Source organism: Dromiciops gliroides, chromosome 1 (assembly GCF_019393635.1).
Source record: "Dromiciops gliroides isolate mDroGli1 chromosome 1, mDroGli1.pri, whole genome shotgun sequence".
Lineage (NCBI taxonomy): Eukaryota > Metazoa > Chordata > Mammalia > Microbiotheria > Microbiotheriidae > Dromiciops > Dromiciops gliroides.
Genome location: NC_057861.1, coordinates 529,777,208 through 529,799,752, shown reverse-complemented (window position 1 = coordinate 529,799,752; position 22,545 = coordinate 529,777,208). Strand labels below are relative to the sequence as shown.

Here is a 22,545-nt window from a genome sequence, read left to right as displayed (position 1 = left end):
TTGGAGCTGAGATAGAGTGTCTTCTGTGGGAAACATCAAGAAGACCAATGAAACAGGATCAAAGTGTAGATGACAGAAAGTAAAATAGAAAGAGAGTAGAAAGGTATTAGGAACACTGTTGGTGGAGTTTTAAGCTGATCTTACCATTCTGGAGAGCAATTTGGAACTATGCAGAAAGGGCTATGGGACTGTGCATACCCTTTGACCCAGTAATAGCACTACTTAGGCCTGTATCCCAAAGAGATCATAGAAAAGGAAAAAGGCCACACATGTACAAAAAACTTATAGCAGCTCTCTTTGTGGTGGCAAAGAATTGGAAATCAGGGGAATGCTCATCAATTGACTGAACAAGGGGAATGGCTGAACAAGTTGTGGCATATGAATGCAATGGAATACTATTGTGCTATAAGAAGTGATGAGCAGACAGATTTTAGCAAAAACTAGAAAGACTTAAGTAGACAGATATTTTTAAAATCAGATAAAGAAGCAATTCTACAAAATTCTTTTGGTAACACTAAGACAATTTTGATGCCTAAACCAAAAAAAAAAAAAAAAAGCAAACACAGAGAATGAAAACAGTTGAAAAAGTTCCCTAATGAATCTTTATGCAAAACCTTTTAAATAAATATTTAAATAGTAGTATGGAGATCACAGTAATATATCACAGAGAGTACTGTGACCATGTAGGACTTATACCAAGAATGTAAGGTGGTTAAATACAAAAGACTTTTCACATAAATAAAAGTATCTCTAAACAATTGGAGAAATATCAACTGCTTATGAGTAGACCAAAACAACATCATAAAAATGACAATTGTATCTAAATTATTTTACTTATTTAGTGCCATATGAAACTAGTAAATATATATGTACACACATATGTGCATATATGTACATATACATGTGTGTATACATATACATAACATGTATATTATGGCACTTGGTGAAAAAAAGAACAAAATTCATCTGGAAGAAGAAAAGTTCAATAATATCAAGGGAATCACTAGTGAAAAGTAAAGGAAATAAGCAGGGTGTAGTAACTTTCAAACTATACTACAAAGCAGTAATCATGAAAACAATCTAGTACTAAATAATAAATAGAGTGGTTAATTAAGGAAATAGATTAAGTACACAGTATAATTGAATGACCACAATGGTCCAGTGTTTGCAAACCCAAAGATCTAAAATTTGGGAGCAGGAACTCATTAACCAACAAAAACTGCTGGGACAATTGCAAATCAGCCTGACAGAAACTAGGCATATATAAACATTGCACATTGTCTAGCCAGATAATGAAAAAAATGGGTGCATGCTTTAGGCACAAAGGGTGATATCATAAGCAAATCAGGGGAGTATAGGAAAAAATACTTTTCAGACCTATGGATAAGGGGGGGGTATTATCAAACAAAAGACTGGGAGCTTTCTAGAAAGCAAAATGAATGATTTGGGTCATATGAAATTTAAAAGTTTTTTTTACAAACAAAACAAATTCAGCCAAAATCTGAAGGAGAACAAAAAACTGGGCAAGGAAAGGATTTTATAGCAAGTTCCTCTAAAAAAAGGACTCAATTCTCAAATATATAGGGAGTTGAGCAAAATTCATAAAAACCCACATGCACACACAACCAAGAGCAATACCCTATTGACAAAATGTCAAAGGATGTGAACAGGTAGTTTTCAGAACTTCTAAGCCATCTTTGGCTGGAAAATCCTCTCAGTCCACCCTTTTGTGGGTTCTGCTGCTCCAGGAATTGTCTTATGTTATTATTTGGAGTTTTTTGGAGTGCTTCTGTGAGGAGCTCCGAGGCACTTACTGCCTTTCCTCTGCCATCTTGGCTCTGCTTCCCAGAACAATGCTTTCTTATCAACATGGACTATATGTTAATTGTTATTTTTAAAAATCCAAAATTGGGCTTGAAAGGCATAAATAGCAACAAACTCTCAACAACCTGTTCTAATATCAATATTATTTATGATGTAGCAGTTCTAAACCTTGGATTGCTAAGAAATGTAAGCAATGAGACAATTGATCTCTTACTGAAACCACATTTCAATCAGACTAAAGACTTTTATGGACTGCTAGGTATCACAGTGAATAGAGAGCCCAGCCCAAAGTCTGTGATCTGAGTTCAAATCCAGCCTCAGATACTTACTAGCTATATGACCCTGGGCTAGCCAAATAATTGTTTTTGCTTCCATTTCCTAATTGTAAAATGAGCTTGGGAAGTAAGTGGCAAACCACTCAAGCATCTCTGGTAAGAAAATTAAAGGGGATCATGAAGAGTAAATCGGAGATAAATAATGAGAAGAAAACAATAGCAAAAGATTTTAAATCGGTCATTAAAGTCCAAACAAGAAGAACAGATTGAAAGGGGAGAAAGTTGAGGCAGCTATTGATGATACTTTTTGTACCTTTTTATATTAATGTAACCTCTTTGAGGAAGTTAGCTAAAAAGGACAGAGGAGATATAGAATTGCAGGGGGCGAAAGATCAAGTGAAGATTTAATCAGCATAGAGGAAACATAGATGTGTTTGTAGGCAGTAGGCAATGAGTCAGTAGACTGAGATGGATTTAAAATAAGTATGAGTGAGGATGACAAAGGGAGCAATCAGTTAGGAGAGATAGGGCCAAGATGTTGGAGGAAAGGCAGTGACTTGCTGAGCTATCCCCAAGACCCTTCCAAATACCTTCAAATAATGCCGTAAGACAATTCCTGGAGGAGCAGAACCCCAAAAAGGACAGGATTAAATCATTTTCTAGTTAAATCATTTAGAAGGTCTGCAGTAAAGGTCTGTTGTACCAGGTGAGAGTGGAGCACAGCCCTGCAAGGCTGTGCCTATGCAGACCCAGCCCCAAAAAACCAGAAGCAGGCTTCAGGAGCCTCTGAATCAGCAGTGGCAGCAACTACTTCTAAAACTCAGCCCACAGATGATAAAGGGATTGAGCAGTTGCCTGGAGGAAGATTACATGGGTCTCTTTGCTAGCACTCAAGCAGGAGTATGTTGGTTTGCCCATACTCACATCCAGGTTGGTGATCCCAGGTAGGGGAGGAGCACAAGCACACCAGAGCTTTTGGCTACAGTAGAGCAGGAAAAGCATGCCTGTTATTGCTTGCAGACCAGATCACAGGCCAGGGGAGTAGTAACCATACATCTCCTTAAATCATACAACCTTGGAAAAACTTAGAAATTATAAATTCCTAGAAATATCTCAGAGAAGAGCTGCTCAAATTGCCTAAAGCTTGGCACAGTGCCCCCTCCTCACTGGAAGCAATGATCCACTTTAAGAAAGAGTTAAAAGTCATTAAGTAGGCTAGGAAAATGAACAAACAGGAAAAATTGCTGACCCTAGAAAGTTTCTATGGTGACAAGGAAGATCAAAATACACCCTCAAAAGAAGATAACAAAGTCAAAGCTCCTACATCCAAAGCTTCTAAGAAAAATATGAATTGGTCTCAGGCCTTAGAAGGGCTCAAAAAGGCTTTTGAATATAAAGTAAGAGAGTACTGATTTGAGAGATTCAGGTCAAAACAATTCTGGTTACCAACTCATACCTATTAGATTGTATAATAGGACAGCAGAGGAAAATGACAAATGTTGTAGGGGATATGGGGGAAATGAGACATTAATACACTCTTGGTAAAGTTGTAAACTGAGTCAAACATTCTGTAGAGCAATTTGGAACTATGGCCAAAGGGCTATAAAACCATGCATACTCTTTGACCTATCAATATTACTAATAGATTGGTATCCTAAAAGAGATATTTTTATAAAAAATAAATTCAAAACTGGGGTGGTGCACATAAATTGGGGAATGACTGAAGAAAGTGTGGCTTGAGATTAGGATGGAACACTATTGTGCTATAAGAAATGATGAGCAGGATGCTATGAGAAGGACTTAGGAAAAATGCCATCCATCTACAGAGAAAAAACTGATGGTAGATGAATACAGATTGAAGTATATATTTTTTTACTGGTTCCTCTTTCTAAAGTTTTTTACATCTGTTTTCTTTCACAACCTGACTAAGGTGAAAATGTTTTGCATGACTCCATATGAATACCTTACATTGAATTGCTTGAGTTCTTAGGGGGTGGTGGGGAGAGAGAGGAAGAGAATTTAGAAAACAAAGTTTTAAGAATCAATGTAAAATTTTGTATTTACATGTAACTTGGGGAAAATTCTAAATGAATTAATTAAAGATAGAGCACTGACCTTGGATTCAGAAGAACCTGAGTTAAAATCTGGCCTCAGACATTTGACATTCACTAGCTGTGTGACCCTGAGCAAGTCACTTAACCCCAATTGTCTCACCAAAAATAAAATAATAATAATAATTAGGATTGAACAAGTGGAAGCTAATTACTTTATGAGAAATCATCATAAAGCAAATCCAAATGAATAAAAAAAATAGAGGGCAGTATGAAATATCTCCTTGGAAAATCAGCTGACCTGGAAAATAGATCCAGGAGAGATAATTTGAAAATTATGGGACTACCTGAAAACCATGATCAAAAAAAGAGCTTAGACATAATCTTCCAAGAGATTGTCAGGGGAAATTGCCCTGATATTCTAGAACCAGAAGGAAAAATAGAAATTGAAAGAACCCACCAATCACTTCCTGAAAGACATCCCAAAATGAAAACATACAGGAATATTATAGCCAAATTCTAGAACTCCCAGGTCAAGGAGAAAATATTGCAAGCAGCCAGAAAGAAACAATTCAAGTACTGTGGAGCCACAATCAAGATAACACAAGATCTGGCGTGTTCTACTTTAAAGGATCAGAGGGCATAGAAGATGATATTCTGGAGGGTGAAGGAATTGGAATTACAACCAAGAATCACCTACCCAGCAAAACTGATTATAATCCTTCAGGGAGAAAAATGGAAATCCATTTTTTACCTTTTTATTCAGGCATTCTTGATGAAAAGACCTGAGCTGAATACAAAATTTTGACTTTTAAATGCAAGATCATAGAGAGGCATAAAAAGGCTGAAGATAATCAAGAACCTTTCAACATACCCTCCACCTTCCTTCTGACCCCTGCCCTACACTAAAGGGTAAACCATTATAGTCAATACCTATTTGGAATTTATCTGGACAGTCCCAGGAAAAGGAGGGACCTGTCAGTTCCAGGAATGACCTTTGGACTAGAGGCTGTGCACATCATTAGAATCAGCTTGAAGTTTATTGATTATTCTATGTGCTGAGCCTAAAACCCATTCCTGGAATTGAGGATTCCACCAAAAGCCTTTAATGGAACTCTATTTTTATAATCTTTAGATGGCAGAATAAGCATTTATTAAGTCCTTCCTATGTGCCAGGAGCTATTTATCTTCTCCACAATCCACTGGGTCACTGGAGTCCCTTGCCTACCAGAAGCCTTAAATAAAGTATTTTATCAGAAGCATGATATTTAATGTTGTGAGCCTAAAAATGGGACTTATTTATGCCACAAAAAAGATTGAACCCTAATTATAAAATAGAAAAAAAAGATTCTATAAAAGTGTCATTTGAAAAATTAAATAAGTATTACTTAGGAGAAAAAAAGAAGAGATGGGAATACTTGAACAAGTAGAGGAGTTAGCCTTGGTCAGGAATAATGTTACTTAATCATGTGATACAAGAGTAAGGAGGAGTTAGTGGCAGAAGAAATATGAGCAATGGGATATAAGGGGGGGGGGAAGAGATCAATGAAAACAGCATCAATTTTTTCTGTAAAACATAAGGGAAAGTTCTCAGCTCAGAGTTGGAAGAGGAAAGGCAATAGGAGGTTTAAGGAGGGATGAAAATGTTTGGAAGAGTCACTGTATAGAATAGAATTATTAGTGCCCTTAGCCATATAGGTAAATGGTATCAGATATGCGCTTTGAATTCAGGAATTCCTGACTCTGTGTAGCACTATATCCTCTGTCTGATATGCCCTAAAAAATTAATCACATCTAAGGTCTTAAAGAAAATCTATGGGGTGGCTAGGTGGCACAGTGGATAAAGCACCGACCCTGGAGTCAGGAGTACCTGAGTTCAAATCTGGCCTCAGACACTTAACACTTACTAGCTGTGTGACCCTGGGCAAGTCACTTAACTCCAATTGTCTCACTAAAAAAAAAAATCTACAAATAAATGATACATAAAGATAGCTACACATGTTTGCATTGACCTATAAGTCAACTTATACAATAATTAATTAAAAGAGTCACATATTACAGATTTTAAAGCTGGAAGAGATCTCAGATGGCAAACAGTTTAAACACTCATTTTTCTGCTTGGAAACTCTAACAATGACTAATAATTCAAGCACAATTCTGACACTTCTTAGCTGTAGGGCTAATGCCAAATAATTTAATATATAAAAGATTCAGATCCTTCTTCGATAAAAAAAGTGGGGACAATGCCTATCTCTAAGCTATGGAAATAGCTGCAGTAGGGATTATATAGGGTTGTTGTGAGAGTTTAAGTTACAAGCCAAGAGTTACCAAACTAAACAAGACAAATCCAGGATTCAAACTCTGATCCTATCTCCCAATTCAGTGTTCTCTCCAAACTGTCTCGAATGACCACATTTAACAATCTTTACCATTGTTTAGAAGATGAAAAATTCATGTACCTTTCAGGGCAGAATTCCTCTGGTTCTGGCCAGTGTTCTGGGTCACGATGAAGGACAAAAACTGGAGTCATCACCACTGTCCCTTTTGGAATTGTAAGTCCATTGATTTCAACAGTTTTCTTAGCAACCCTTTCTATCCTTCCGCTTATGGGGAACAGCCTGAGATTTTCATTTATTACCATGTCTAGGTAGTCCATCTGTAGTAGGGCATCATACGTGACTGCTTCCTACAGAGAGAACAAACAGTTCTAAGTAGTCAGTTCTAAATGCTGAGGTAACATACCACATTTGCTTTCATTCAGTCTTAGAATGAACCTATACTAATTCCATTGGACATCTGGTCACCAGATGTTACAGCACTACTTTCAGGAAGAAAGCAACAGAGGTGTTTTTACTCTTGAACCAATGGAATGTTGAGAATCACTGTAGTTGTCGATGTGCTAATAAAGTGAATCACAACTTCTGAGCTCTGTCAAAATGAGATTTGCATCTGTATAAATGTTTTATAAAATAACCCCTTTTGAGCCTGTAACAAAACTCTTGAACCTCCATAAAAGGAAGTTTTGCTAAGATGAATCTTGTTCTTCCAGATCTTCTTTTGGCACAAACCAGGCTAACTATGAGATCTAGGGTGAGACAAAATTTACCTCAGTTAAGTTTACTTTAGATACACATGAAAACTGGATATGGAGAGCATTTTCGTTCAAGAGTCTTTTGACATTGTCTTAGATCATTGTATGGCTGATAAGAGCTAAGTCTGTCACAGTTGATCATCACACAGAGTTGTTGCTACTGTCTCACTCATTTTCTAATGTGACTGATAACAGTCATTTTCTTGGTTTCAAAAGGTGGAAGATTTCATGAGTGAACACTGGAGTTTTTACATACTCAGGAACTTCTTTTTGATGCAATAAGATCACCTTTTTCCATCACTCTTAGACCAAATAGGATAATCATTGCCTTGCGAAAGAAACCATTTAAATACCTTGGAGCCACAGTCAGGATTGCTCAAGACCTGGCAGCTTCAACATTAAAGGATCACAGGGCTTAAAATATGATATAGAGGAAGGCAAAGGAGTTTGGATTACAACCCAGGATCAACTACCCAGCAAAACTGATCATTCTCTTTCAGAGGAAAAGATGGACATTCAATGAACTAGGGAACTTCCAAGGCTTCCTGATAAAAAGACTAGAAATGAACAGAAAATTTGATCTCCAAATACAAGACTCTAGAGAAATATAAAGAGGTAAACAAGGGGGAGAAAAGGGTTGTTCAATGATGTTGAACTGCTTGAGTCCATATGAGGGAGGATAATACTTTTAACTCTTGAGATCTGTATCTCTGTAAAGGTATTGTTATTAAATCAACTTTGATGTGATGATATAAAGAAACTTAAGGGACAGAAGAAAAGAAAACTAGGGGGAGAATGGAAAGGGAGAGGTGGAATGTGGTTAATTTTATCAAAGGAAGAGGCACAAAAAGAACCCATTAAAACAGAGGGAAAGAAGGGAGGGGTAGGCATTGTTGCAAGCTTACTCTCATCAGACTTGGTTCAGGAAGGTAATAAAATACACTCCCATTTGTATGAAGAAACTTAGCTAACTCTTTAAGGAAACAAAAGGGAAAGGGGAAAAGGGGGGGTATTGATAGAAGGGAGGGCAAAAGTGGGGGGAAAGGGGGCAGAAAAAGAAGGGAAGCTGATAAACGGGAGGGCAGATTGAGGGAGGCAGTGGTCAGAAGCAAAACATTGGTCAAGTGGAATAGGAGGAAAGAAAGGGGAAAAGAGTACAAAGGGGGAAAGAAGATGCAGGGAAATAAACAGTTAATAATTGTAACCGTGAATGTGAATGGGGTGAGCTCTCCCATAAAATGGAGGTGAATTGCAGAGTGGATTAAAAGCCAGAATCCTACAATATGCTGTTTACAAGAAACACATCTGAAGCAGAGAGATACACACATAGTAAAGGCAAAAGGCTGGAGCAGAATGTATTATGCATCAGCTAAAGTAAAAAAAAGCAGGGGTAGCAATCCTTATCTCAGACAAAGCAAATGCAAAAATAGATCTAATTAAAAGTGATAAGGAAGGAAACTACATCTTGCTAAAAGACACTATAGATAATAAAGCAATATCAATATTAAACATGTATGCACCAAGTGGTATAGCATCCAAATTCTTAGAGGAGAAGTTAAATGAATTACAAGAGGAAATAGACAATAATACTATCCTACTGGGGGATCTGAATCTTCCCCTCTCAGAGTTAGATCTAGGCACAAAATAAACAAGAAAGAAGTGAAAGAGGTGAATAGAATACTAGAAAAGTTAGACATGATAGATGTCTGGAAAAAATTGAATGGAGATAGAAAAGAATATACCATTTTCTCAGCAGTACATGGCACATTTTCAAAGATTTTCCATGTATTAGGGCACAAAAACATCATAATCAAATGGAGAAAATCAGAAACAGTAAATGCATCCTTCTCAGATCATGATGCAATAAAAATTGTATGTAACAAAGAGCCATGGAAAGGTAAACTGAAAATCAGTTGCAAACTAAATACTTTCATTCTAAAAAATGAGTGGGCCAAACAACAAATCATAGAAACAATCAATAACTTTATCCAAGAGAATGACAATAATGAGACAACATACCAAAATCTATGGGAGGCAGCCAAAGCAGTGCTTAGGGGAAATTTTATAGCTCTGACTGCTTATATGAATAAAAAAGAGAAAGAGATCAATGAATTGGGCACACAACTTGAAAAGCTAGAAAAAAAACAAATTAGAAATCCCCAATTAAATACTAAATTAGAAATCCTGAAAATTAAAGAAGTTAATAAAATTGAAAGCAAGAAAATTATAGAATTAATCAATAAAACTAAGAGCTCATTGTTATGAAAAAACAATAAAATAGATAAACCACTGGTTGATTTGATTAAAAAAAAAGAAAGATGAAAACCAAATTACCAGTGTCAAAAATGAAAAGGGTGATCTTACCACCAATGAAGTGGAAATTAAAGCAATATTTAGGAACTATTTTGCCCAAATGTATGCCAATAAATTTAACAATCTCAATGAAATGGATAAATATTTACAAAAATAGAAACTGCCCAGTTTAACTGAAGAGGAAATAAAATCCTTAAATACACCCATATTAGAAAATGAAGTTGAACAAGCCATTAATGAACTCCCAAAGGAAAAATCCCCAGGGCCAGATGGGTTTACAGGTGAATTCTACCAAACATTTAAAGAACAATTAATTCCAATATTATACAAATTATTTGGAAAAATAGATGAAGAAGAAGTTCTACCAAATTCGTTTTATGATACAAATATGGTGGTGATACCAAAATCAGGCAAAGCAAAAACAGAGAAAGAAAATTATAGACCAATTTCCCTAATGAATATTGATGCTAAAATCTTAAATAAGATATTAGCAAGGAAATTACAGCAAGTGATCACCAGGATAATACACTATGATCAGGTGGGATTTATACCAGGAATGCAGGGCTGGTTCAACATTAGGATAACTATCAACATAATCAACCACATCAATAAGAAAACCAACCAAAATCATATGATTATCTCAATAGATGTGGAGAAAGCTTTTGACAAAATACAACACCCATTCCTAATAAAAACACTAGAGAGCTTAGGAATAGGTGGAGCTTTCCTTAAAATAATAAGCAGCATCTACCTAAAACCATCCTCAAGCATTATATGTAATGGAGTTAAGTTAGAGGCCTTCTCAATAAGATCAGGGGTGAAACAGGGATGTCTATTATCACCTTTATTATTTAATATTGTACTAGAAATGTTAGCTTTAGCAATCAGAGAAGAAAAAGGAATTAGAATAGGCAAGGAGGAACAAAACTATCACTCTTTGCAGATGATATGATGGTATACTTAGAGAGTCCTAGAGAATCAACTCAAAAATTGCTTGAAACAATTAACAACTTTAGCAAATTAGCAGGATATAAAATAAATCCACATAAATCATCAGCATTTCTATACATGACCAACAAAGTACAGCAGCAAGAGATAGAAAGAGAAATTCCATTTAAATTAACGGTAGATAATATAAAATACTTGGGAGTCTACTTGCCAAGACAAACCCAGGAACTCTATGAACACAATTACAAAACACTTTTCACATAAATCAAATCAGATTTAAATGATTGGAAAGATATCAATTGCTCATGGATAGGCCGAGCTAATATAATAAAAATGTCAGTTCTAACTAAATTAATGTACTTATTCAGTGCCATACCAATCAGACTACCTAAAAATTACTTTGTAGAGCTAGAAAAAATAATAACAAAATTCATCTGGAAAAACAAAAAGTCAAGAATATCAAGGGAAATAGTGAAAAAAAATTCACAGGAAGGTGGGTTAGCGGTACCAAGCCTGGAGCTTTACTATAAAGCAGCAGTTATCAAAACTATCTTGTACTGGCTAAGAAATAGAGTGGAGGACCAATGGAATAGGCTAGGCACAGGAGACACAGTAGTAAATGCCATTAGTAATGTACTGTTTGATAAACCCAAAGACCCCAGCTTCTGGAATAGGAATTCAGTATTTGACAAAAATATCTGACACCTTATACTAAAATAAGGTCAAAATGGGCATATGATTTAGACATAAGAGGGGATACCATAGGTAAATTAGGAGAAAAAGGAATAGTCTACCTTTCAGATCTTTGGAAAGGAGAGCAGTTTATGAACAAAGAAGAGATAGAGAATACTATGAAATGCAAAATGGATGATTTCGATTACATTAAATTAAAAAGGTTTTGTATAAACAGAAGCAATGCATCCAAAATTAGAAGGGATGCAGAAAGCTGGGAAACAATTTTTATGGCCAGTACCTCTGATAAAGGCCTCATTTCTAAAATATATAGGGAACTAAATCAAATTTATATGAATCCAAGTCATTCCCCAATTGAGAAATGGTCAAAGGATATGAACAGGCAGTTTTCTGATAAAGAAATCAAGGCTATCTATTCCCATATGAAAAAATGCTCTAAATCCCTATTGATTAGAGAGATGCAAATTAAAACAACTCCAAGGTACCACCTGACACCTACCAGACTGGCTAATATGACAAAAAAGGAAAATAATAAATGTTGGAGAAGTTGGGGAAAAATTGGAACACTAATGCATTGTTGGTGAAGCTGTGAAGTGATCCAACCATTCTGGAGAGCAATTTGGAATTATGCCCAGAGGGCTATAAAGCTGTGCATACCCTTTGACCCAGCAATACCACTTTTGGGTCTTTTTCCCAAAGAGATCAAAAAAAAGGGAAAAGGACCCACATGTACAAAAATATTTATAGCTGCTCTTTTTGTGGTGGCAAGGAATTGGAAATCGAGGGGATATCCATCAATTAGGGAATGGCTGAACAACTTGTGGTATATGAATGTAATGGTATTCTATTGTGCTGTAAGAAACAATGAGCAGGTGGAGTTTAGAGAAACCTGGAAGGACTTGCATGAACTGATGTTGAGTGAGGTGAACAGAACCAGAAGAACATTATACGTAGTATCATCAACATTATGTGTTGATCAACTGTGATAGACTAGATTCTTCTCACCAATACAATGGTACAAGAATGTTCCAAAGGACTCATGTTGGAAAAGGCTCTCCAAATCCAGAAAAAAAAAAAAGGAAATGTGGAATATAGATGCTGATTGGACCATACTATTTCTTTTGTTTTTGATGTTGCTGGTTTTCTGATTTGAGGTTTTTCCTTTCTGCTTTGATCCTTCTCGTATAACATGACTAATGCAGAAATATGTTTAATGTTATTATGTATATATAACGTATATCAGATTGCCTGCTGTCTAGGGGAGGGGCATAGGGAGGGGAGAGAGGGAGAAAAATTTGAAATTTGAAATCTTATATAAACAAATGTTGAAAACTATTTCTACATCTAACTGGAAAATAATAAAATACTTTTATTAAAAAAAAAGAAAATGAGTGAGAAACTGACAAGAGGATAGTGGAGAAGGGGAAGACAAGCAAGGGATAAGAAAAGGGAATATGAAAGAAGAGAAAGGGAAAGGGACTAAGTGAAGAATAGGGAGGATAACCAAAATCACAAAGATATTTAGTATCAGAAGAGATGAGAAATGAATGCCACTAACTAGAGGATAGTCTATGAAATGACTATGTCAACTAAGGACCAATGACATTTTTCAGAATTTTTCCCAATTTTTTTGCAATAGTTGCTGAAATATTTCATTCTTTGCAAAAAGAGCTTTATGCAAACCTATGGGATCGCAAGACACCTTAACTGTTTGACATCCTGATGACGTTTCAACAATTGGAAATAACCAGCCAGCATAGGTGATTTTGACAAAGCTTCTACTCGGAGATATGGTAAGTGGGTGTGAGGAATTGGTTGTGATTTGGAGTTTCTGTGACCCTATCTTTGGCTGGGATTGGAGGCCCTGGCACACACACCCATGCACACTGGACTCACATTGGTCTCCCACAAGGCTGCATGGACCTGGCCAAATTATAATGACAGGAAGCCAGGTGAAGACAGGTCAGGTGGTCTTCAGCATCCGGAACTCATCTCTGTATAGACGCTTGCTATTTCTGTCAATCAGAGCTGCCAGCCAATTAGCTTGTGGCTGTGTGTATGGCCAGACCTGTTTCCTACAGGAGAGGGGGCTGCTAGGAGAGAGAAGGGAGGAGAGTGCACTTCCATCCAAGTGAGAGAGGGAGAGGGACACTGTGCAGCTGATTCTCTTTGAAACTGCTGTTTCTGGGTACTAGTGAGTTTGTGGGTTGTAGTTTTGGTTTTTTTTTTCCTTCCCCTATTTCCTTTTTCATTGTCCCTAGTTCTATTAACCTTACTTGTGTTTAAATTTGTTGCTTTTAATAAACCTTGTGGTTTTTTTTTTGAAAGAGGCTGTTAATCTCCTTTCCTACCCCAATATTAGGCCCTTACATGGGTGAATAAGTAGTTAGTTGGGAGGGGTATGTGAATAGCTCTGTTTGTCTCATCCTCTTACCTTGTTGGGCAAAACTGCATCTATCTCCTGCTGAAGTTTCTCCTGGATCTCAGGGTGGGTGGCCAGGTTGTAAAAAAGGAAGGAGATGACTGAGCTGGTGGGTTCATAGCCAGCAAAAAGAAATATAATGCACTGGGCCAGGATTTCTTCATCACTTAATTCTGAAATAAAGGCAAGAGAGATATTAAAGTCATCATACCTTTGTTATGTCATTCAGACATATCACAAGAACCTAGGAAAGGCATCTACCTGACTCTCCAGAATACCTAGAAAAGATCTGAAATGCATTCATTGATATGATAGAATTAATCCACCAAAATCACAAGGCAGAGAAAAGGTAAAGACTTTTGGGGGTTCTTCATTATAATTTTCCTGTATCTGTTATGTTCTTTCTGTATACCTGCCTAATCCTCAATTGTTGTTTCTGGATGTAATAAAAGTGACATGTTATTTAGGGGAATTATCTCTTCTTTCGAACACAATGTGTCATGAGACTGTCACAGTGGAATGCTCTAGCAATAATCAAGAGGAGAGGGTCAAAGTGCCTATGGTAGGGTGGTTGTGCATAGAGTGAAGAAAATATAGGGGAGAGATGTTGGAAGGTAGATCACAGATCTAGTACTGGAAGAGACCTCAAGTTATGTAGTTCAATATCTTGATTTTTCAGTTCAGAAAAATGAGGCCTAAAGTGGCCAAAGGTAGGATTCAAACCTAGGTCCCAAACTTCAGAGAGCATGCTCTTCTCAAGGTACCCTACTACATCTTATCTCTTATTGGCTCTATTTAGGGAAAGCATTCAGAAGGTAACAATAAAGATTGATGACATTTACATAGTGCCTAGTCTTTATATTTTACATACATTATTATGTTTTAACACCATAAAAAGCCTGTGAAATTGCTATTGCGAGAATGTTTCTCCTCATTCTCCAAATAAAGCAATTGATGTTCAGAGGAAGAAGGTGACTGTTCCAAAGTCACTGAGCTCATAGGTCACTGAAGATGAGATTACAATTAAAATATGGTGCTTTTCTGAGGATGAGTTTTCATAAGAATGCTTAGGTATGAGATAGAAACTATATCCTACTTATCCTTAAATGAGAATAGTGCTAATTAAAACGCAATTTCAGACATTTACCCACATGTTTTATATTGCAACAGAAACTTTTATCTCAGAATAGTCTCTTTTTCTTTTCCTGTGCTATTTTGTTTAGTTGTTTTTCAGTCCTGTCCAACTTTTTCTGACCACATTTGGCATTTTTGCTGGCAATGATGCTGTAATGTTTTGTCATTTCCTTTTCCAGCTCATTTTAAAGATGAGGAAACTGAGGCAAACAGGGCTAAGTGACTTGCCTAGGATTACACAATTAGTTATTGTCTGAGGCAACATTTTAACTCAGGTCTTGCAGACTCTATGACTGCTGCTCTGTTCATTGTGCTGACTAGCTATCCCACTAGCTCAGAACAAAGAAACAAGGCCAGGGAACAGAGGAAAATGCTAGAATTTAGAGCTAGGAGAGACATGAGAGAACATCTGGCCCAATATCCTGGTTTTATCTATGAGAAGCAAGACCAGACCATTGAAGTGATGTACCCAAGGTCAAACAAGTACTTAGTAGCACAGGTAACATAAGAAAATAGATTTTTTTCTCTTAAAAATTGCATTTTCCCCTCCTCACCATGTCTCATTGTTTTCCTAGTTATATGAGATGAAGAAGTAACATTAGCATCACCAAGGAGGCTTTAGACTAACTTGATCATTACAAATTCACCTATAATTTTGAAATTTTTCTACATTTAGCACAATCTACTGATAACAAGAATCATTCTGAGATAGCTAGGTGACACCATAAAGTTTTGGACCTTGAGGTAAATCAGATTTGAGTTCAAATCCTACCTTAAATTTTACTAGCTATAATCTTGTTTTAGATTCCTCATATCTAAAACAGAAATAAGAAAGACACCAAGTACATAGATTGAATACAAAGATAAAATGAAGTGATATATATAGAGATAGATAGATATATGTATATATATATATATATATATATATATATATATATATATATATATATATATATATAAAGAGAGAGAGAGGAGAGAGAGACAGAGAGACAGAGAAAAAGAAGTGCTCTGAAAATTTTAAAACCCTATAACATCATCTTTGTCATCATTGATGTTTTTATTGCCATTTGGCATATCACGTAAGCAATTTGAAATTTTTGGATACTTCCACATGGACTGTCTTCAAGATTCCAATCTGTGAGTACCCTCGTTCCTAACTTACCTTTGTAAGAGTGTGTCTCTGAATTTTTAGAAGTCTGAGAATCCATCAAAAGCTGAAGGAAATCTACCCGGTTCTAGAAAAATAATAGAAAACACAGAAATTAGCTATGAGCACAGCAAATTAATATCTCTACTGTATGAAAAATAATTGAAGGGGTAGCTAGATGGCACAGTGGATAGAGCACTGGCCCTGGAGTCAAGAGGACCTGAGTTCAAATCCAACCTCAGACACTTAACACTTACTGGCTGTGTGACCCTGGGCAAGTCACTTAACCCCAATTGCCTCACCAAAATATATATGTGTGTGTGTGTGTGTGTGTGTGTGTGTGTGTGTATATATATATATATATATAAAAGAAAAAGAATTGAAGATCTGAATTATTAGAGACATTGAAGCTTCAGCTCAGGGGCTGAGTTAGAATTCTACCACAGGCACTTCAAAAGAGGACTATGGAGGGCCAAAGTGCCTGACCGTCAGGTGATTAAAATAAGGGTTTAAAATCAGATTCCTGGGGGAACTAGATGGCGCAGTGGATAGAGCACCGGCCCTGGAGTCAGGAGGACCTGAGTTCAAATCTGGCCTCAGACACTTAACACTTACTGGCTGTGTGACCATGGGCAAGTCACTTAACCCCAATTGCCTCACCAAAAAAAAAAAAAAGAAAGAAAAAAAACCAGATTCCTAAACCTTAAAAGATTATTTGCTAATCACCAGGCAAGGAAAAATATTTTAAAAATTATTAAGTATTCCAGGAAATGACTTCTCTTACATCTGACAGAAAGGATAGAAATATAGTGCTTCAAAGGTTTATATGTCTTTTTCTTTAGGTTTGTATATCATTGATGTGGATAGCACTAATTCAGAATCTTACAAAAACTTAATGGCTGGTTTTCTAGGATCACTATAGGCTAAGAAATTGATCTCATTGTGGTCAAGCCATGGGCACAGCTCTTCAAACTCAGCTAGATTGGTCCTAGGTCAGCAAACATACAATGAACCAACATTCCCAAGCTTGAAGACTGTGTAACTTGCAAGGCTCAACAAAAGCTTATGCTTTTCAGGCCTCACCTTCAAGAATTAAGGGTCATGGGAGAAGGTAGTTGGTACAGTGGATAAAGCACTGCTCCAGGATTCAGGAGGACCTGAATTCAAATCCTGCTTCAGACACTTGACACTTAAGGGCTAGTCACGTAACCCTCATTATCCACCACCACCCCCCAAATAAAGAATTATGGGTCATACCTACTCCATAAAAATACCTCAAAGTAGGAGTTTTGTGGGAAAATGAAAAATGTTCCAAATTTGGGACAAGAGCCCATATGGACAATTTTGAATAGAACCTTACTGGCACAATTATTATTTTTTTAACCATTCTTAAATAGCCCTTGCTATTGTTACCAAGGACTGTTTTTGGAGTCTATAAATAAAAGAGAAAGGTATTTTCTCCTTCCTGAGTGTCTTGATACATATGTAAAGAATTAATTGTTATTTGAGGTTTTAATGCCTCAGTGCACACTGGCCCGGGGCTCTGCAAACCTCACAGTGCTCCACCCACTGGTTGTAGCCTTTGCCATGACACTGGCAACTCACGTCATCACCACTTGCTGACGCCTACATGGGCCTGGCAAAATTATAATGATTGGAAGCCTAGTGAGGGCAGTCATGTGACTGTCAGAGGGGCCATCCCATTGGCTGGGGCTGTGTGGGGTTTTCTGGAATTGGGGGAGGAGAATTGGGCATTCTAGCTGGATGCTGGAAGTCGACAGGAGTTCTGCTGCGTATTCTAAGCTGATTCCTGGGTGGTGGTATTTTTTCAGGTTGTATAATTTCTCTTTCCCCATTTTATTTCCTTTCCCTTGATCCTACTGATCCTATTTGTGTTTGTTTTTTTTTTTTTAACTTCGTTCTTGTTAAAATAAATCCTGTTCTATTTTGAGGGAGGCTGCCGGTCTCCTTCCTTGCCCCAATATTGTGGCGAGCCGCTTAGCTCACACTCCCCAATTAAAAATTGGTCTCCACACATATCATATAATAATTTGCAGTATTATTTTGGGTATGCATCTTATCCTACCTATGAGGTTATAGAGAAATCAGTTGAGAGCTGGAAAAATGTCTTTTCTCTGTATGTACTCCCAGAGACACAGATGACAAGGTCTGTTAAATAGTAAATTATAGGAGCAAAGAATTAGAGCTGGGAGTGACCTTAGAGGCCACAAAGTAACACTTCTTCATGTTACAAAAAGTCTTAAAAATATCCGATAATCAAAATTGAATAAAAATTTATATAGTGAACACACATGAACATGAAGTGAAATGGAACACAAGTTATTGGGGTTTTTTTGTTTTGTTTTTGTTCTGCTCTGAGGATAAAGAATACAACCATTTATAACGTACATGTATTTTTATTCTAAACTTTGGAAAAATCTACTTACCTTCTGTGTATTTTTCTTTCGTTCTTCCTTTATTTTTTTAATTGCTTTTGCTAAGAAGTTGATTGACTCTTTTGGAAATAAGCTTAGATCCAATTTTTTATACAAAGGATCAAGGAATGGAAAGAGCCCTGAAGAAAAATAACAAAAAATCTTTGGAAACTGTACATTTCCCTATCACCTTTATTCAGAATGTAGATGGGTAGATGGTACTAGAGGTAAAAATTGTAATGTGGCTTACTAATTTATTTTTGAGGTCACCAATTGTCTATGAAACACTGTGGGGTCAATGAAAATCCCCACAGGCAGCAGGAAATCTCCCTCCAAAATCAGGTGTCCTGTGATCATCCCTGACCTTCTGCATTAACTGTTAAGCTACCTATGACTGACCCAATCAAGAAATAATTCCCTTGGGGATTTAGGTCAGTTGCTCTGTGAAAGCCTTCCCTCACAAACTGATGGAAAGCAAGAACTGCATCTTGAGAATTTCTGAGATTGTGCTGTAATCTCTCTATGTACCATATTAATCCTCTTTTAAATAAAGTGGTTAGACTTGATTTCTTCTACATTTCCCTCCATCTCTAGATCCATGAGCCAATTCATTGAGTTATCTTCAGGGATAGGGATGTCAGAAACACTGAATTTTTAATTATTCATTTCTGTTCAGAAGAACTGACATACTTATTGTAAGTGAGAATGGGTCCAGAATATTGAATTTCATTAATTTCTTGCTTTCTCTGGCAAAGGGATCATTCTGGTTATTCAAGGAATCAATGTTGACACCAAATGAAGTGCTGGTAATCACATCCATGCTGTAGGCCCCAAAAATGCTGAGAAGAAAAAAACAAAAGAAAAAATATTCAGAACATGAAATGAATCTTTCATCTCTAAGCAAAGACATGAAGTGAGTATCTAAACCAGTGTTTTCAAACTCAATAGAAACTACTGTCACTAAACCATTCAAAAGGATACATGTGGGCCATATATTGAAATTAGAAAAATCACATGTTAATATTACCAATGTTCTACTATACATTTTATTTTATGTCATATTTCCCAATGACATTTTGATATGGTCTGGCCAGGTTTGCAAACTGTGTTCTCTGTCCAAGCATCCCAAGGTATATGGGACAGAATGGAAAATGGTCAGTAGCACCTACTCAGGAATTTTCAGAAAAGTGTCGACTATTCCTTATCAACTACTTAGAAGTCAAAAAAATTTATAAATGATTGAATGAATGAATGGATGGATGGATGGATGGATGGAGAAATGGATGAATGGATGGATGAATGAATTATAGTGTGGACATTCATGGGACAAAATGCCTGGCACTACCTATTCCTAAACTGTGGGGAAAGCTCAGGTTTCCCTCAATTAACCAGGAGTACATTTTCCTCCTTACAATGTGAATACTCTCTACACTCAATTTGTAACCTATTATTTACTAAATGCTTACTATGTGCCAGGCACTATTCTAGGCATAGAAGCTATGAGAAAAATGCAAAAATATCCTGTGGCCTCAAAAAGTTTATATTTAAACAGGGATTATATAAATACATATGTGTACATACATACCCCAAAAATAAAAAGACATATATACACATGTATCAAGATCAACAAGATAAATACAGAAAATGAAAGTAGCCTCATAAAAGGCACTAACACATGTACCTTTAACTCCATGTTCTTCTCTTGCCTTCAGATTACCTCCACTATCATTTCCACTCTAATCTTCATGTTTTTCTTAATAAATTAAACCACTTAAGAGATTATTTTTGACTGACTAAGTCACAATTTTTCCATGGATGAACATCCCCAAAAAGAGGTAGAGAAAGAATGATCAGAATGATAGAAAGCAGAGCAGAAGCACAAAACAGAGACCACAGAACATCCAAACAGAAAGGTGGTCAACAGCTTCAGATGCTCCAATGGGATTAACAAGGATTAAAATCAACAAGTCATTGATTTGACAATTAAATGAGGAGTAATAGAAATGAAGATGGAGGAGAAGCAGGAAGCACAGAGTTCTCTCCACCTCAAACTAGTCTAGAAAATGCATCATAATGCATAATTCTTGGGAAATCCAAGAAAAAGAAAAAACAATGAGTCTAGCCCAGGTTGGCCAGGGACCAGATAAAGGTCCCTGGATACTGGCGAGAAATCAGCCCTATGGAACATTCCAGAAACCAGACACTTTGACCAAAGGAAATAAAAAGTATTAAACAAATAATGGCCACAGTAAACCCATGCAGGGGAACAGGTGCCAGTTGGTAAATTGATACTTCCTACACTTTTGTGGGTTACAGATCTGCAGTTGACTGTGGAAGGGACAAGCATCCAAATATGAGGATAAATCACAGGCCCTATCAAGCAAGGGGGAAGTTCAGAAGCAACAAACAACCCCAGACATTGTGACTCAGACCCCAAGAAAAGAGGTTGTCTTCAGCTCCAGATGTTAGACCAACCTAAAGCCTACTGAAAAATCATCTCAGAATGAAGGGAAACCTACAGGTCTGTCACTTTCAACCAGCAGTTTTCAAATTGGATGATAGTGCATCAGGCCAGCAGCAGTCTATAGCTACTGAGACCCAAATATAGGTTAGTAACCTACAGAACTCAGACCTCGCAGAGCAAAGGGAAAGGGGAAGGAAATTATCAGGCTTTACCCTGGTTAACACCACATGGAACAACCAAAATTTATAAGTTCTGAGCATCAGTTGCACTTTAGAGCATGGAATAACAAAACAAACAATACCCCCAAGAAAGCTGCCACACACCCAACCAAGATAATCCCTCCAGAATTGTATAGAACATGGATGTAACATAAAGTCTAACATCAAGATTTTGAAAACATGGAAAATATAACGAAAATAATCCCATAATAAAAAGCTATTATTGTGAGAGAGATACTCAAAAGACAAACCCAGAAGATGAGAATAATTCCAAAAAATATATAAGCAAAGCCTCAAAGTAAAAAAAAAATGGGTACAAATTCCATTATGATTTCTGGAAGAGTCAAAGAAAAGAATTCTGAATTTTTTTATAAATGTAAAAAAGATCAGTAGTAATTTAGAGAAATTTTTTTTAACTTTTTAAAAGTTGTGTTGAATGCTAAATTTGGAAGCCAGACCACAGAGGGTTCAAAAATAAGAAAAGATTTTTAAAACGAGTCAAAGGAAAATCATCAGGTATGAAAGATTTTCTCAATAGGTTTAGGCTTGGAGGGAAAAACCCAATCATGTTGCCCTTTCCACTTGCTTTGCTAATTTAAAAGTCAAGACAATAACTCTAAAATTGGGTGCTTCCATTTATGGGGAAAGATGACAGGAGACAGACTTGGGCAAATAGGGTCTTCTAATGCTTCTCAAATTCCTGCAACTGTTGCCCCATACTTACTCTTTCAGACTTACAAGCTTGCTCTTCTCTGCTTCTTTGTGCATGTTCTTCACTAAAACATCTCCATAGTGGTTAATGATGGGAAACATCTAAATGTCAAATGAAAAGTTACATGTGGAAAACCCAATTCCAGAACAAACCAGATTTCCCAAACCAGAAGAAGCACAATGGCATTTCAAAAATTCATTTCTGTCTTTTAGAATGTAAAGAATCATAGATCTATAGAAAGAACAGATATTCTAGATCTTATAGACTATTTCATTTTAAAGATGAGGAAACTACAGTCTATGATAGTTCAGTGACTTACCAATGTTTACTCAAGAAATATGCATTGCTGATGCATACTGGGAGTTTGGAGATCAGGCTCTCTAACTCCAGACACAGTGCTCTCTCCATTTTATCACCAAAAAATAGTAAATGAAATATTAGAGAAGGCTCAAACTTGTTGGCCTATTAAATGTTGGCTTTAAATGGAAAATCATTGGAAGTTATGTTTTTAATCTCCCTTTGACTCAGTTTTGTAGAATTTGACCAATATCTATTACTTCACCTCCTTGAGTTTTCCACTTGTAAATGCTGGAGACAACACTGTTCGAATCCTCCTCCATTGGTCATCTTGAGCAATTGAGAGAGCACTTTCCAAAATCCCTGTTGGACCAAACCTCTAGAAAAAAAAGGACAAGGGAAAACCACTCATGTATTAAGTGGCAGAATCATTACACTTTTCAGTGTAATAAACTACCTCTTTGTAAAAATGTAGAGTTTGTTAAATGCCTTTATAGAGAATGATCTTTGATGGCAAGAAT

At 36.6% G+C, this 22,545-nt stretch overlaps 1 protein-coding gene across 3 annotated transcripts in view; it reads right to left on the bottom strand.

The window, feature by feature from the left end:
* Positions 1 to 22,545, bottom strand: part of LOC122746534 (cytochrome P450 3A24-like) — a 51,546-nt gene that overhangs the window by 2,181 nt on the left and 26,820 nt on the right. For all 3 annotated transcript variants that reach the window (XM_043992233.1, XM_043992215.1, XM_043992223.1), the window contains 7 exons: positions 22,290 to 22,403; positions 21,740 to 21,828; positions 19,024 to 19,172; positions 18,346 to 18,473; positions 15,914 to 15,986; positions 13,630 to 13,790; positions 6,610 to 6,836 (listed from right to left, as the gene is read on the bottom strand). In XM_043992233.1, the coding sequence (XP_043848168.1) occupies positions 6,610 to 6,836; positions 13,630 to 13,790; positions 15,914 to 15,986; positions 18,346 to 18,473; positions 19,024 to 19,172; positions 21,740 to 21,828; positions 22,290 to 22,403 (941 nt within the window). The remainder of the gene's footprint in view (positions 1 to 6,609; positions 6,837 to 13,629; positions 13,791 to 15,913; positions 15,987 to 18,345; positions 18,474 to 19,023; positions 19,173 to 21,739; positions 21,829 to 22,289; positions 22,404 to 22,545) is intronic.